At 60.9% G+C, this 13,517-nt stretch overlaps 2 protein-coding genes across 2 annotated transcripts; both read right to left on the bottom strand.

Annotated features, from left to right (window-relative positions):
• Nucleotides 1-247: 247 nt before the first annotated feature.
• On the bottom strand, nucleotides 248-11,269 carry LOC127305974 (uncharacterized). The gene is made up of 5 exons (XM_051336604.2): nucleotides 10,716-11,269; nucleotides 10,515-10,587; nucleotides 10,041-10,436; nucleotides 9,294-9,632; nucleotides 248-558 (listed from the first exon to the last, which is right to left on the bottom strand). The coding sequence occupies exons 1-5, from the start codon at nucleotides 11,052-11,054 to the stop codon at nucleotides 248-250; spliced, it is 1,458 nt and encodes a 485-aa protein (XP_051192564.2). The 5' UTR covers nucleotides 11,055-11,269.
• A 65-nt stretch (nucleotides 11,270-11,334) lies between these two features.
• LOC127314329 (uncharacterized) lies at nucleotides 11,335-13,260 on the bottom strand. The gene is made up of 2 exons (XM_051344788.2): nucleotides 11,791-13,260; nucleotides 11,335-11,712 (listed from the first exon to the last, which is right to left on the bottom strand). The coding sequence occupies exons 1-2, from the start codon at nucleotides 12,667-12,669 to the stop codon at nucleotides 11,335-11,337; spliced, it is 1,257 nt and encodes a 418-aa protein (XP_051200748.1). The 5' UTR covers nucleotides 12,670-13,260.
• Between the last annotated feature and the right edge of the window lie 257 nt (nucleotides 13,261-13,517).

Here is a 13,517-nt window from a genome sequence, read left to right as displayed (position 1 = left end):
CGCCGGCCGCCGGTTATGCGTCCATCCGTGTGCCCGTTTTTTCCCCTCTAATGGTACATGGCTTCGATCGAACGGTTCCACGGGTTTTTTTTCTAGCTTGTACCTTTCCGGTGAATAAAGGATGCCAAATACACAGCTGTATACAGTTCTGATACCGTATCTGTGGCTGGATGAGACATAGTGCGGGGCGATACTAGGGAAGATGTATCGGCAATCTCCCGCCGATCCCACCAACTCCTTTCCTCCCTCAGTGGTCGCCAGAGAGGCTGAAACAAAGGTCGAGCTTCGCCCTACCGGCGAACGGCAGCAACCTCTGATTAGGCTGACTCCACTGCTGGCGGTGCCGCTTTATGTGTCTTCCTCGCCGAGCATTAGCATAGGCTGGTATGCCGCCATCGAGGAGGTTGTGTAGGTGCAGAACGAGACGTTGGCCCCTGGCCTCGCTACCATCATCGACTTCCCCGTCCAGCGCGGTGCTACCATGCATGCCACCGTCCACGATGTCGTGCTGGTGTTGGAGATGACTATCCGCTAGACCCGCTGCCATCGTTGGCTTGCCTGTCGAGGAGGTCGTGCAGGACCGCAGGTGCAGTACAAACGTGGGGCTGCTAGCCCCGTTGCCACCACGTCGATCGCTTGCTCGCCTTCGTTGAAGATGTTGTGTTGGAGCGACACAAGACGTTGAGTTGTTGGCTGCTGCCGCCGCCGACATTGTGGCGAGCGCTAGCTTCATGATGGCGAGACACTATATATGCAAATAAGAGGAGGCAATGACGCGTGGCAGTCGTATTTCCAAGTTCATAGGAACAGAGGGAGTGGGCGATGATCAATACATGGTACTTAATAATATATCTTTTGTTTGCACGCTCATCTCACCGTCGTTGTTCATCTCCCACTATTGCACCTAAGTAGGCAACATGCGGTGGAGGAGGTGACAGATATCCTGGAAGCCACGTAACGACAGAGGTGGATGTGGTTCGACAGGTGCTCAGAAGCCTCCACAACGTTGGTGTCCCTGAGGGGTCTGCTCACAACCATCATGTTGGTGACCGCTTCACTGCCGAGCAAAAACTTGTTGGCAACCGACTAAGATTTGTTTCCCATCATGTCTCACACCCACTGATGGGGATATGCCCATAGGGGGTGGGTCGCCAGTCCCAGTCGCCATGAAGATAGAGGCTCGGGTGGATCGCCAGTCGCCTAAGCGACTGGGCCCTAAGGCGACTGGGCCGTGATCCCAAGGAGGAGGTCCACACGGCTGGACAAGAAGATTACTTGAGAGGGGGATAGCGGATCCCGGATTAGTAGCAACTGATATGATTCGGAGTTATCTCCATGTAACCCTAGATCGGGGGTGCTTATATAAACCCCCGAGCTTAAACCCTAGAGGACACCTTACTTGAGATCCAATCTCCCCCTGTAAGCTCTCGGCGTAGCCGCCGACTGAGCCCCCCCCATTGTAATTCTCCACTGAGCAATAAAGATCTAGCAGGACGTAGGCCTTTTACTCTCCGGAGGGGCTGAACCTGGGTAAAACCCTTGCGTCTCTTGCACCTCGACCCGTAGATGGCAATGTTCCCTTCCCCTCGCATCAATGAAGTGCTACCCCCCGTAGCATCTGCCGTGGTTACATCCACGACAGTGGCGCCCACCGTGGGGCATGGGACATCAAGCCTTCGAGCTACGGCGAGGCCCTACTCGCCAATACGGCGGCCGGTTGCTTCCGGCAGGATGATCGCCACCGGCAATTTCTTCCACATCCAGCCAAGCACCTACCGGCCCGCCTCGTCGCCTCTCAAGCACGCCTGGATGGTGCCGATCGGCTCCATCAACCTCTTCGTTGGGCTCGCCGGCGTCAGCGACCCCTCTGAGCCTCGCCCCAGTCGCTCGCACGACCCCTTCGCGCCCGGGCAGCTCCTCACTGCTACTCGCCCGGTCACCGGCGAGGTATACGCGGAGGCCGAGGCGGCCCTGGAAGACGATGCCGAGTCGGCGGTCGTGGCACCGACCGCCAACTCCACTGTTGCCTTGGCAGTCGCCGACACCGCCGACACCGCTCCAGCCGCCGATTCCGCCGACACCATCCCGGCCATCGACTCCGTCATCGCTGCGATCGACGCCGACTTCACCGACATCATCGCTGCAACGTCGGTTGCGGGATCCACCGCTGCGTCCCCGACTGCCCGCTCCATCGCCACAGCATCAACCAAGGACTCTATCTCCCTGGTCTCCCACCCGAGCGACTTCGAAGGTGGCTTCGAGGATGACTCCATCCTCTCCCTCTTCGGCAGCGACTACGACTCGGACTCTGTCGAGGCCCCGCGTTACCGCTACCCGACCGCAGTCTTCATGGCAGGGGGTGAAGAAGAGCTCCCAGTCGACGCCTTCACCACTCCCCTCCCCGCAACCGCCACCGCAACCGAGATCGAGGCGCACCGGGCGGCCCTCGAGGAGCAGAGGAAAAAGGAGCTCGCCGAAAGGCAGAAATTCCGCCTCGAGCAAGATGAAGTAAGGGCCGTGTCCCACTATCGTCAGCAGCGAAACCGCCGGCGCATGGAGCGCGCCCGCGCGAACGACTTTCCCAGCGCACGCCTTAACTTCGACGACCCAGACGGAGAAATCCGGGTCGCCCGAGTCCAAAACCCTGACATCCCGGAAGGAAGTCGGGCTGCTGCAGATAGAGCAGCGCGCGGAGCACCCCCGCCACCCCCACCACCACCGCCCGAAGTTCCTCGGGCAGAGGTCGACGCCAACGGCCTACCACTGCACTCGTCTCCAGCCGATAACGTGGCAGCTGCGCAGGCCGTCCTCGCAAGAATCCCCGAAACGGGAGACGGCGCGATCCTCGTCCAGCACGCCAAGGCTTTGGTAGCCAAGGCATTGGAGCAGCAGCACGCCGCAGCCGACTCGCAGGGGCGACTCTATTCGCGCACATCCGCCAGTCGCGCGGCGTCGTCAGACGCGGCAAACCGCGCAATCGTCAACGCCAACAACGGCCCGCCGCCGGCACCGCGCGCGGCCACTCGTCTAACAACCGAGTCGAGCCGCGCCCCGCGCGGATGATGGTCGCCGCTAACGGGCAGCCAGTTGACGCCCGAACCCACATCGTCAACGACCAAGAATGGCGGGCGCGCAATCGATTGAACGACCGCCACGCCGATGAAGCTCCGCGCCAGAGCGCGTTCACCCGAATCGGCCCCGCTTGCTTCGGGCCGATGATTAGAGGCGAGCCGTATCCTGTAGGGTTCAAAGGACCCCGCGACATCGAAAAGTACGATACAAGCATTGACCCCACTGCATGCCGGATCGACTCGTACGCCATGGCATTGGGGATCCAGGGCCACTCCGAGTTACTCGCAGCGCGGTACCTGCCCCTCATGATGGACGGCGTCAATCGCCATTGGTTCAATACCCTCACCGTCAACAGCATCGACTCCTGGGAAGAAGCCCGCGCCGCGTTCATCCAGCACTTCGCCAGCGCATACACCCGTGCCACAACCATAGAAGACCTAGATCGCTGCGTCCAAGGCCCGCGCGAGTCGACCCGCCGGTGGGTGCAGCGCTGGCAGGACATGTGGACGACCTCCAGCGGCATCAGCACGGACACGGCAATCTACTGCTTCCGACGCTGCTGCCGGTATGAACCGCTAAGCGCCAAGCTCCGTCGCGTCAGCTGGGACAATATCTCAATCTCCGAGCTCTTCGACATCGCCACCCGCTACGCCGATGAAGACCCTACAGTCGACTCGGACGACGAGTACGGTCAACGACGCAATCGCCGCCCTGCGCACACGGAGCCTCGGCGTGGCGACTACCGGTTCGCCGGCCGGTCTAACAACGGCAAGCGCCGCGGAGAGGGAGGACACAACGAGCTAGTCGCTACCACCGATTACGAGCAGCGCGAGCCAAAATCGTTTCGGCGCGACACTCGTGCACCTCGGGAGGATCGGCCTCAGCCCAAGCGCTTCGACGCCCGCAGCCTCCTAGATGCACCATGCATCTATCACAGCAAGGAGGGCAAGCCCGCCAACCACACGACGGGAAATTGCTACTCCCTGAAGCAGATAGAAAGAGCTCGCCGCGCCAAGGAAAACGACGGCGGCAACCAGCACAAAGAGCGCGCCAAAGACCAAGACCAGCACAAGGGAGAGGGCTTCGGTCGCAGCGCCGGCTCGCTCCACACCTTCACCGGGGTCGGCGACCGACGGGACAGGAAGGTCCTCGCAAGGGCAGTGGCGGTACACGCAGTCATACTTTCCGACGTACCCCGGTGGCTCAACTGGTCCGAGCAAAGCATCACCTGGAGCCGCGAAGATCACGCCCCCCGCATCGAGTACCCCGGGCGAGTGGCGCTAGTCGTCAGGCCCAAGGTCGCCGACTACTGGCTACCAAAAACCCTGATGGACGGGGGAAGCTCCATCAACATCATGTACTACGACACCTTCCAGCGGCTTGGTCTGCCGGACTCACGCCTTGAGAACACCAAGGTCACGTTCCACGGCATCGTCCCCGGGCGGAAGGCCTTCCCGATCGGCAAGGTGACGCTGCCAGTCACCTTCGGCACGCCCGTGAACTACCGCACCGAGCGGATAACGTTCGAGGTGGTGAACTTCCGAAGCTCTTACCATTGCGTACTCGGCCGACAAGCGTTCGCCCGCTTCATGGCGACCCCACACTACGCGTACAACATGATGAAGATGCCAGGGCCTCGAGGCGTCATCACCATCCACGGCGACCCGGAGATGGCATTGGAATGCGAGGACGACAGCGCCAAGCTCGCCGACGCCGTCATCGCCGACGAACAAGACAACTCCGCCGAGCTCGCCAAGTACCCAGTCGACCGCAACGACCCCGCCATCCTGGAGAAGCCAACCGAGCTCGACTCGTCCGCAGCAACCTTCAAGGCCGCAGCAGGCACTCGCCAAGTAGATCTTGTAGAAAACGATCCAAGTAGGCAAGTTACCATTGGGACGGGCCTGTCCGCCCAATAGGAAAGCGCGCTCATCAAGTTTCTCCGTGAGAATCGAGATATCTTTGCATGGAAACCATCTGACATGCCAGGTGTCCCGAGAGAACTTGCTGAGCACAAATTACATGTCGATCCCACCGCGCGACCCGTTAGGCAGGCAATGCGCCCTGTGGGAGAAGAACGGCGACGCGCAATCGCCGAAGAAGTAAACCGGCTACTCGCTGCCGGCTTCATCATAGAAATCAAGCACCCGAAATGGCTGGCAAACCCAGTCCTAGTGCTAAAGAAGAACAAGACGTGGCGAATGTGTATCGATTACACAAGCCTCAACAGCGCGTGCCCCAAGGACCCATTCGTCCTACCGCGAATCGACCAGATTATCGACGCGGTCGCCGGGTCCGAGTCGCTATGTTTCCTGGATGCATACTCCGGGTACAATCAAATAAAGATGGCCAAGGAAGACCAAGAGAAGACTGCATTCATCACACCCCTAGGCGCCTACTGCTACACGTCCATGACCTTCGGCCTCAAGAACGCCGGAGCAACGTACCAGCGGTGCATGAACAGCTGCTTGGAAAGCCAGATCGGCCGCAATGTGCATGTCTACATCGACGACGTGGTGGTCAAATCGACTCGACAGACCGACCTCGTCAGCGACCTCGCCGAAACATTCGCCAACTTACGGCGGTACAAGATCAAGCTCAACCCTTTGAAGTGCACCTTCGGGGTTCCATCAGGACAGCTGCTAGGCTACGTCGTCTCCAGCGAGGCATCGAACCTAACCCGGAGAAGACACGGCGGTCATGCGCACCAAGCAGCCAGCATGCCTAGTCGACGCGCAGAAACTCGCCGGTCGAGTCGCCGCCCTCAGTCGCTTCATACCCCGGCTCGGAGACAAGGCCATGCCACTATACCGCTTGCTCAAGAAGTCGGAATCATTCCGGTGGACAGACGAGGCGCAGCGGGCCCTAGAGGAACTCCAGCATGCTCTCTCGAATGCCCCTATCCTCGCGGCCCCGCTGCCAAAAGAAACCATGCTCCTATACGTCGCCGCGTCGAACCGCGCTATAAGCGCAGTCATGGTCGTCGAACGGAAGGAGGAAGGAAGGGAGCAACTGGTACAACGCCCGGTCTACTACATCAGCGAAGCCTTAATCGAATCCAAGCAACGGTATCCACACTACCGTAAGCTGGTGTACGCCGTCCTCGGGGCCCGGCGGCGGCTGGCCTTACTTCCACGAGCACCCCATCAAGGTAGTCGCCTCAACACCACTCGCCGACATCATCCGCAACCGCGACGCAACTGGCCGGATCGCCAAGTGGGCAGTCGAGCTCGGCGTCCACAACATCACCTACGAGTCACGCCACGCCATCAAATCTCAAGCACTCGCCGACTTCCTCGCCGACTGGGAAGAGGCCCAGCAGCCAAGCTCCCCCGCGGACCTCAAACATTGGACGTTGCACTTCGACGGTTCTAAAAACCTCGAAGGAGCAGGCGCGGGAGTCGTCCTCACATCACCAAAGGGCGACACAGTGAAGTACGTCCTGCAACTCAGATTCGAGCCATGCACCAACAACATGGCCGAGTACGAGGCGCTCCTGCACGGCATGCGAGTCGCAAAAGAGATGGGCGCAACACGGCTGCGCTGCCTCGGCGATTCCGACCTAGTCGCCAGCCAAACTTCCGGCACCTGCGACGCCACAGACGCCAACATGATCGCATACAAACGCGCCGTCGACCAAGCCGGCGCTGGCTTCGCCGGTCACGTCGTCGAGTGGGTTGACAGGCGCAAGAACGAAGAAGCCGACGCGCTAGCCAGAATCGGGTCCAAGCGACTTCAACCTCCTCCGGGCGTCGTCCTGGACATCCTCAGCCACCCCTCGGTGCGCGCACCGCGCGAGCTGGACATTGCCGAGCCACCTGCTCCCGACTCCACCTTAGTCGCACTCGCCGTCGACAGCACCGATTGGACCGAGCCATACATAAGCTACCTCGAGAGCCAGGCACTGCCGATGGATGAAACCAAAGCACGCGCCATCGTGCGCAGATGCAAGTCCTTCACCATCATCAACAATGAGCTATACAAGCGCAGTGTCTCGGGAGTGTTCCAACGATGCGTCACCACGGCGGAAGGGCGTAACATTCTGCGCGACATCCACGCAGGGGACTGCGGCCACCACGCAGGCGCGCGTTCAATCGTCGCCAAGGCCTTTCGTCACGGCTTCTACTGGCCAACAGCCCACGAAGACGCAATCGCCCTTGTCCGTTCATGCGCCGGGTGCCAAAAGTATGCAAGCCAGTCGCACATGCCAGGATCGGCATTGAAGACCATCCCCCTCACCTGGCCCTTCGCCGTATGGGGCATGGACATGGTGGGAAAATTCAAAACGGCCCCCGGCGGATATACTCACCTCCTGGTAGCGGTGGACAAGTTCACCAAGTGGGTAGAAGCAAAGCCCATAAAGAAGTGCGACGGGAAGACGGCTACAAAGTTCCTACGCGAGCTCATCTATCGGTACGGCTACCCTCACAGTATCATAACCGACAACGGCACCAACTTCGCCAAAGGGGAGATGGCTGACTTTTGCGAAGAAAAGGGCATCCGACTCGATCTCGCCTCAGTCGCCCACCCCGAGTCGAACGGCCAAGCGAAAGGGCAAACCAGAGCATCCCGCACGGACTCAAACCACGCCCGGTCGTGCCCCTAGAGCGCGCAGCCGGTTGCTGGGCAGAGGAGCTCTCTTCGTACTATGGGGCATTCGCACAACGCCTAACAGGTCAACCGGCTTCACGCCTTTCTTCCTGGTATATGGCGCCGGCCGTCATGCCCACGGACATCGCCTACGACTCGCCTCGGGTCGCCAACTACGCCGAAGAAGACAACGAGCGAGCGCGCCAAGACGACATCGATCTCCTCGAGGAGGCCCGAGACCTCGCACTCTCCAGAACCGCCATTTACCAGCAGGACCTCCGTCGTTACCACAGTCGCCGCGTTCGGAGTCGCTCCTTCCAAGTCGGCGACCTGGTACTCCGGCTAATCCAGGACAAGAAAGGGATGCACAAGCTGTCCCCGCCCTGGGAAGGACCATTCGCCGTCAGCCGCGTACTCGGCAACGACTCCTACTATCTCATCGACGTCCGCAAGGACGACAAAGGCGAGCCGCTCACTAAAGAGGTGGAGCGCCCCTGGAACATCAACCTTCTCCGGCGGTTCTATACCTAAGGAAAAAATGTAATCCGAAAATTCAGAGGTTAATAAAAATCGCCGACCATTTTTTTTGATCTCAAGCTCCGACTACCTCTCCTTCACCCGCCAGATATCGCCATCTCTCATCCCGGTACACACCGGCTTAGTCGCCGCAACAAGCGACTAGGTGCTGAGAGACCTCCGGTCGCCGCTGCTGGAAGAGAGAAGTCCACGATCGGCCAAGTAGCCGGGCTAACACGGGATGGCGGCGTAACCGAGGCGCAACACCAGGCCCGGTCACCCACCATCTCTAACGCCGTCGGGTGAAAACGGCGACTGGAACCCACAGCAGGGCCGCACGCTCGGCCAGCCCCACGGGCCTCGGCGACCGCCTTGTGCTACGCTATAAAGCACACCAATGCCCTCCTCTACCTTAGGTTGGCGAATTGTGCGGCTAAGTACTTCGACTAGGGACTCCGCAAAACGGACCCGCGGCTCGCCAAGGAAAATACGCCCGCAATGATCCCCTTTGGAGTCGCCTAGCGGCTGGCTCACCGAGCCACGACGAGTGGCGCGCTACATCCGAACAGCGCAAAATACAACTCACCACTACTCCACCCATGAGGCTGCTATTCGTACTATAATGACTACGTACTGCGACTGGGGACGCCCAGCTCGAAAAGGAAAACAGTCAAGTCGATAGCCTTCATTGGGGTCGCAAGGCGACTGGCCTGAAGGCCATGGATAGTCGGAACCAACTCCAATGCATCGCCGCCTCAAAATAATGCAAAAGCAACCACCGAATCATATTTAAGCAAAAGTCATCATTTTATTTACAACTAACTCCCGCTCGCGGGAAATCCAGCCACTTCCTACACAGGTACTCAGAAACTACGAGGACGACCCGGAGCCCCTCTACGACAAGGCTCGACGCCATCATCGCCGTGACGAAATTTCGGCGTGTACACCACGACCGGATATGTCGACAACGAGCCGGCGGCAGCGGCATGGAAGAGGCGCTCCGCGGGGTAGTCCACCGGGCCCGGCTCTTTCTCCGCGTCACCAGGTGCCGCTTGGCTGGGGATATGAGTCTCCAAGTCCGCGGTCGCCAGTACTCGGTCGGCGAAGGGGCGCACCGCATCCATCAGCCGCAGCACTTCGGCAACATCGAACTCGCCGATCCGAGGGGAAGCCAGCGGTGACCTCCTCCACGTCGAACCCTTCAGAGTAATGCGCCAGCACCATACTCAGAGCCATGGTAATGCCAACGCGGCAGGAAGAGCGGCGAAGCCAGTCAACAACAGCCGGAATGTTGGACACCGCCTTGAAGACGGATGGCGTGTCCCGCGGAATCACCTCCCGCGGGCTTAGGTACTGGAGCGCGGCGAGTATCTCCCCCGCGCAGGCGATGATACGCGCGGTCGCGGTCGACAGGCATTCCCGCGGAGTCGCCGTCTCCACGAAGTCGCACGTACCTGCAGTCAACAACACAAGGAAAAGGGAAAATGAGAACTTCCCCTTCAACGCCAACTGGCCCCCGGAGCCGACTCGCCACGCTCGGGGACTGGCCCCCGGAGCCGACTCGCCACGCTCGGGGACTGGCCCCCGGAGCCGACTCGCCACGCTCGGGGACTGGCCCCCGGAGCCGACTCGCCACGCTCGGGGACTGGCCCCCGGAGCCGACTCGCCACGCTCGGGGACTGGCCCCCGGAGCCGACTCGCCACGCTCGGGGACTGGCCCCCGGAGCCGACTCGCCACGCTCGGGGACTGGCCCCCGGAGCCGACTCGCCACGCTCGGGGACTGACCCCCGAGGCCGACTCGCCGTGTTCAGATGCTCGAACCCCCGGCAAATAAACAAGAAGTGCGACGACAAGAACTTACCAAGAATCTGCCGCGACATCTCTCTGACGAACGCCTCGAAGTTGGTCTTCTCGGCCTGCACCGCCAGGACGATGCCCTCGGACGCCTCCTTCTCCGCAGCAAGTTCTTTGGCGTGCTGCTGCTTTAAGGCCGCCACCTCCTCCCGCAGAGACGCGGCAGCCCCACGAGCAGAGTCCCGCGCGTCAGTCGCGGCCTCCAGCTTCACCTTGTATTCGGCGATGACGTCCTCCAGCTCCCGGCCCTTCTGCTCCAGGACCTTCGTCAATTCCGCCACCTCCGCTTTTGCCCTTTTCCGGGCCTCTTCGGCCTGCTGCGCCCGGAACTCGGCTTCACGGTAGAAGGACTCCTTGACGAACCCTTCCCGAGCCTCGGCAAGAGCCTTTGCCTGCGCCTCTGCTACAAGAAAAGGAAACGGTGAGAACGAACGCCAGGGCCAGTGACACTGAATGAGGACGGCGAGCGGGCCTGACTTACTGCCCAGGGCAATCAGCTTCCGGTTCTTCTGCGCCGCCTCCTCCACAAGCGCGGTCAGCCGCTTAATCTCCGCCTGCGAAAACCAAACAAAAAATGCCAAGGTCAACAAACGAAAATCAGAAGAGACTCGACTCGCCCTTTCAGACCAAGTCGACCCTCGGGGACTGGGGGTGACTAGGCCACGTGTTCAGCGACACTTACCACATGCGCCTCGCCAAGCGCCGTGTGGAGCTCGGTGAAGGTCAATGAAGACGGCGGCGGATGACGCGACTCGGTCGCCCCGTCCGCTCGCATCACCGCCTCAGTCGATGGAACTTCGCCCGTCCGCGTGTCGGCGTCACTGGGCGGGGCTCGGTCCCTGGCGGCCTTGGACCGGCACTCTTTCAGTGGCTCTGACAGACCGCCCTCCTCGACGATGTCCTCTTCAACCTCGGGTGCCTTCTGCCCCTCGGTCGATCCAACGTCAGTCGACTCCTCCTCCACCACGGGCGGAGTAACGTCTGGACCCGTCGCTGCACTCGCCATGCCCCCGCGAGCCATGCTGGGTAGAGGAAAGACGTTGGCGGTGGGCTCGACGCGGCTAGTGCTCTCCTTCTCCGCTTGGCTCCCGGCGGCAGGCTCTTCCGGAGCCGACCCCGCGCCCCCAAGGTCGGACGGCGCCGCCTTCCTCTCCGCGGCTTTCTTCTTTGCCTCGGCCGCCCTCGTGGCCGCCACCCCGGCCGCGGGCGGCTTCGCCAAGGTCTTCTTCTTGGACCTACAAGGAGGTGAGGTGAGTCGACACCCGGTCCGCCGCAAGAAGGACAAATCCGACAAGAAGTACTTACTTCACCGTGGGAATCGCTCTTACGCCCGGACCAGCCCGAGCTCCCGCATCGATCGCGTCCTTCAAAGGACGCTGAAGCCTCATGGACCCTTCCAGGAGAGTGGGGCGCAGTCGCTTCGATAGCGGCTCAGCCCCTTCCTTGGAGGGCTCCGCCTTGTCCTCCGGGCGAGAGGTCGCCTCCTCTTCAGCCGCGCCCTGGGACGAGGACTCGGCACCCCTCTTCGACCCGCGCGGGAGTCTGATGAAGTCCCGCGCCTCCGACTCCGACTCGGTGCGCTCCTCCTCCTCGTCGACCTCTTCCTCCTCGCCCTCGGTCATCTCCGGTGGTTCCTTCCCGGCGAGAGGAGGGAGGTGGTCCGCGATCTTCTGCCAACGCTGTAATCGAATCAAAGGGACAAGTCAGAAAGGAAGAAGCGCGGCCAGGCCGTGCGAAGTCGCCATGCGAAGCATTACCTGAGGCGCTGGGGTGTCTTCGGTGTAGGGCTGCAAGCCGTCTTCGAAGGAAGTGAAGGTGGCAGTAGTGATCTTGGCAAGCGCCTTCCGGTACTCGCCCTCGTCCCACTCGGTCGCCGTCGACCGGGTGCGGTCATTCTGTCCCCGGTACTCCCACATGGGGTGAGCTCGGCACCGCAGGGGGATCAGCCGCCGGCCAAGCCAACAGTTGTACATGTCGACCGCCGTCAGGCCGTCATCTTTTAGCGCCTGGATCGCTTGGCGCATATCCTTCACCACCTTCTCCTGCTCGCGCGGCAGCGACCGGACATTGAGGCGCCGCGGGACGCTCGGCTCGGGACTGTATTGGGGAATGCATACCTCGCCCGGGGGAGTGTACTCCTTGGCGTAGAACCAGAAACGACGCCACAGCGACTGCGCCTTCTTGGGGAGCGCCATGTCGATGAAGCTTTCCCCGGACTTCACCTGGAAGGTGATCCCCCCGTTTGGGATGAGTGCTTCGCTGTTCTTGCTGGCCCGAGTCGCCCGCCCATGGAAGATGGACACCCACAGCGGGAAGTAGGGCGGACAGCCCAAGTAGCATTCGCACAGCGCCACGAACAGAGAAATCTGCTGGACGCTGTGCGGCCCGAGGTCGGAAACCTTGATGCTGTAGAAGGCCAGCAACTGCCGGAGGAAATCGGAGGTGGGGAGAGCGAACCCGCGATCGAGGAAGCTCATGAAGATCACGAACTCCCCGGGCCGTGGGAGGGGCTCCGTCTCGTTCGCCGGCGGAACCCGCCATCGCTCTCGGTTAAACTCCGGGATGACCCCGGAGGCGACGTACGGGAGGAGAGACTCCCGCGTGACCTTCGACTTGCCCCAACCCTTCGCCGCCATGGATGTGTGTGGAGTTTGGAATGAAGATGAGATGAAGAGAAGATGGGGGATGAATGCGGAGGAGTGTTGAACCCTAATCCTAGGGGCGACCCTTTATACCGCCCGCACTCGCTCAGATTGAGGATGAAATCTGTTCGTTGAATCGTCCCGGAATCGCCGCCCCGCAATCAACGGTCGAGATCTGCGCCGTCACCGGCTGAATAGCCGTTAAACTAGCCGTTAGCGGTCACGTCGAGCCCAACGGTCAACAACATGCAAACGGTGTGCGCCTCGGTCAACGTGAAATCTAGCCGTTGGCCTCTCCACGTGTCTCTATGATGACTACGCGTCGACTGGCAAACGGCGACTGGCCAGAGCCGACTGTCACACGCCGACTGACTGATCAAATTCTGGCGACTAAGACTGCCACCGCACCCGCGACTTTATCTTTGGAAGCCCGGCGGCGACTCATCTTGATCCATCACCGCGCCTCTCCAAGACTTGCTCCAGATCCGCGCTTCATCACCACCGCGCTTGGGGACTACTGATGGGGATATGCCCATAGGGGGTGGGTCGCCAGTCCCAGTCGCCATGAAGATAGAGGCTCGGGTGGATCGCCAGTCGCCTAAGCGACCAGGCCCCTAAGGCGGCCCGGGCCGTGATCCCAAGGAGGAGGTCCACACGGCTGGACAAGAAGATTACTTGAGAGGGGGATAGCGGATCCCGGATTAGTAGCAACTGATATGATTCGGAGTTATCTCCATGTAACCCTAGATCGGGGGTGCTTATATAAACCCCCGAGCTTAAACCCTAGGGGACACCTTACTTGAGATCCAATCTCCCCCTGTAAGCTCTCGGCGTAGCCGCCG

Source organism: Lolium perenne, chromosome 1 (genome assembly GCF_019359855.2).
Source record: "Lolium perenne isolate Kyuss_39 chromosome 1, Kyuss_2.0, whole genome shotgun sequence".
NCBI lineage: Eukaryota > Viridiplantae > Streptophyta > Magnoliopsida > Poales > Poaceae > Lolium > Lolium perenne.
Note: the sequence above shows the minus strand (reverse complement) of the source record. Positions and strands in the feature narration are given on the sequence as shown.

Coding starts and splice junctions, on each gene's coding strand:
- LOC127305974 (XM_051336604.2), bottom strand. CDS start 11,054: ATGGCTCGCGGGGGCATGGCGAGTGCAGCGACGGGTCCAGACGTTACT. Junction 10,588..10,715: donor CGCTTGGCGAGGCGCATGTG/GTAAGTGTCGCT, acceptor TGGTTTTCGCAG/GCGGAGATTAAGCGGCTGAC. Junction 10,437..10,514: donor GAAGCTGATTGCCCTGGGCA/GTAAGTCAGGCC, acceptor CTTTTCTTGTAG/CAGAGGCGCAGGCAAAGGCT.
- LOC127314329 (XM_051344788.2), bottom strand. CDS start 12,669: ATGGCGGCGAAGGGTTGGGGCAAGTCGAAGGTCACGCGGGAGTCTCTC. Junction 11,713..11,790: donor AAGACACCCCAGCGCCTCAG/GTAATGCTTCGC, acceptor ATTCGATTACAG/CGTTGGCAGAAGATCGCGGA.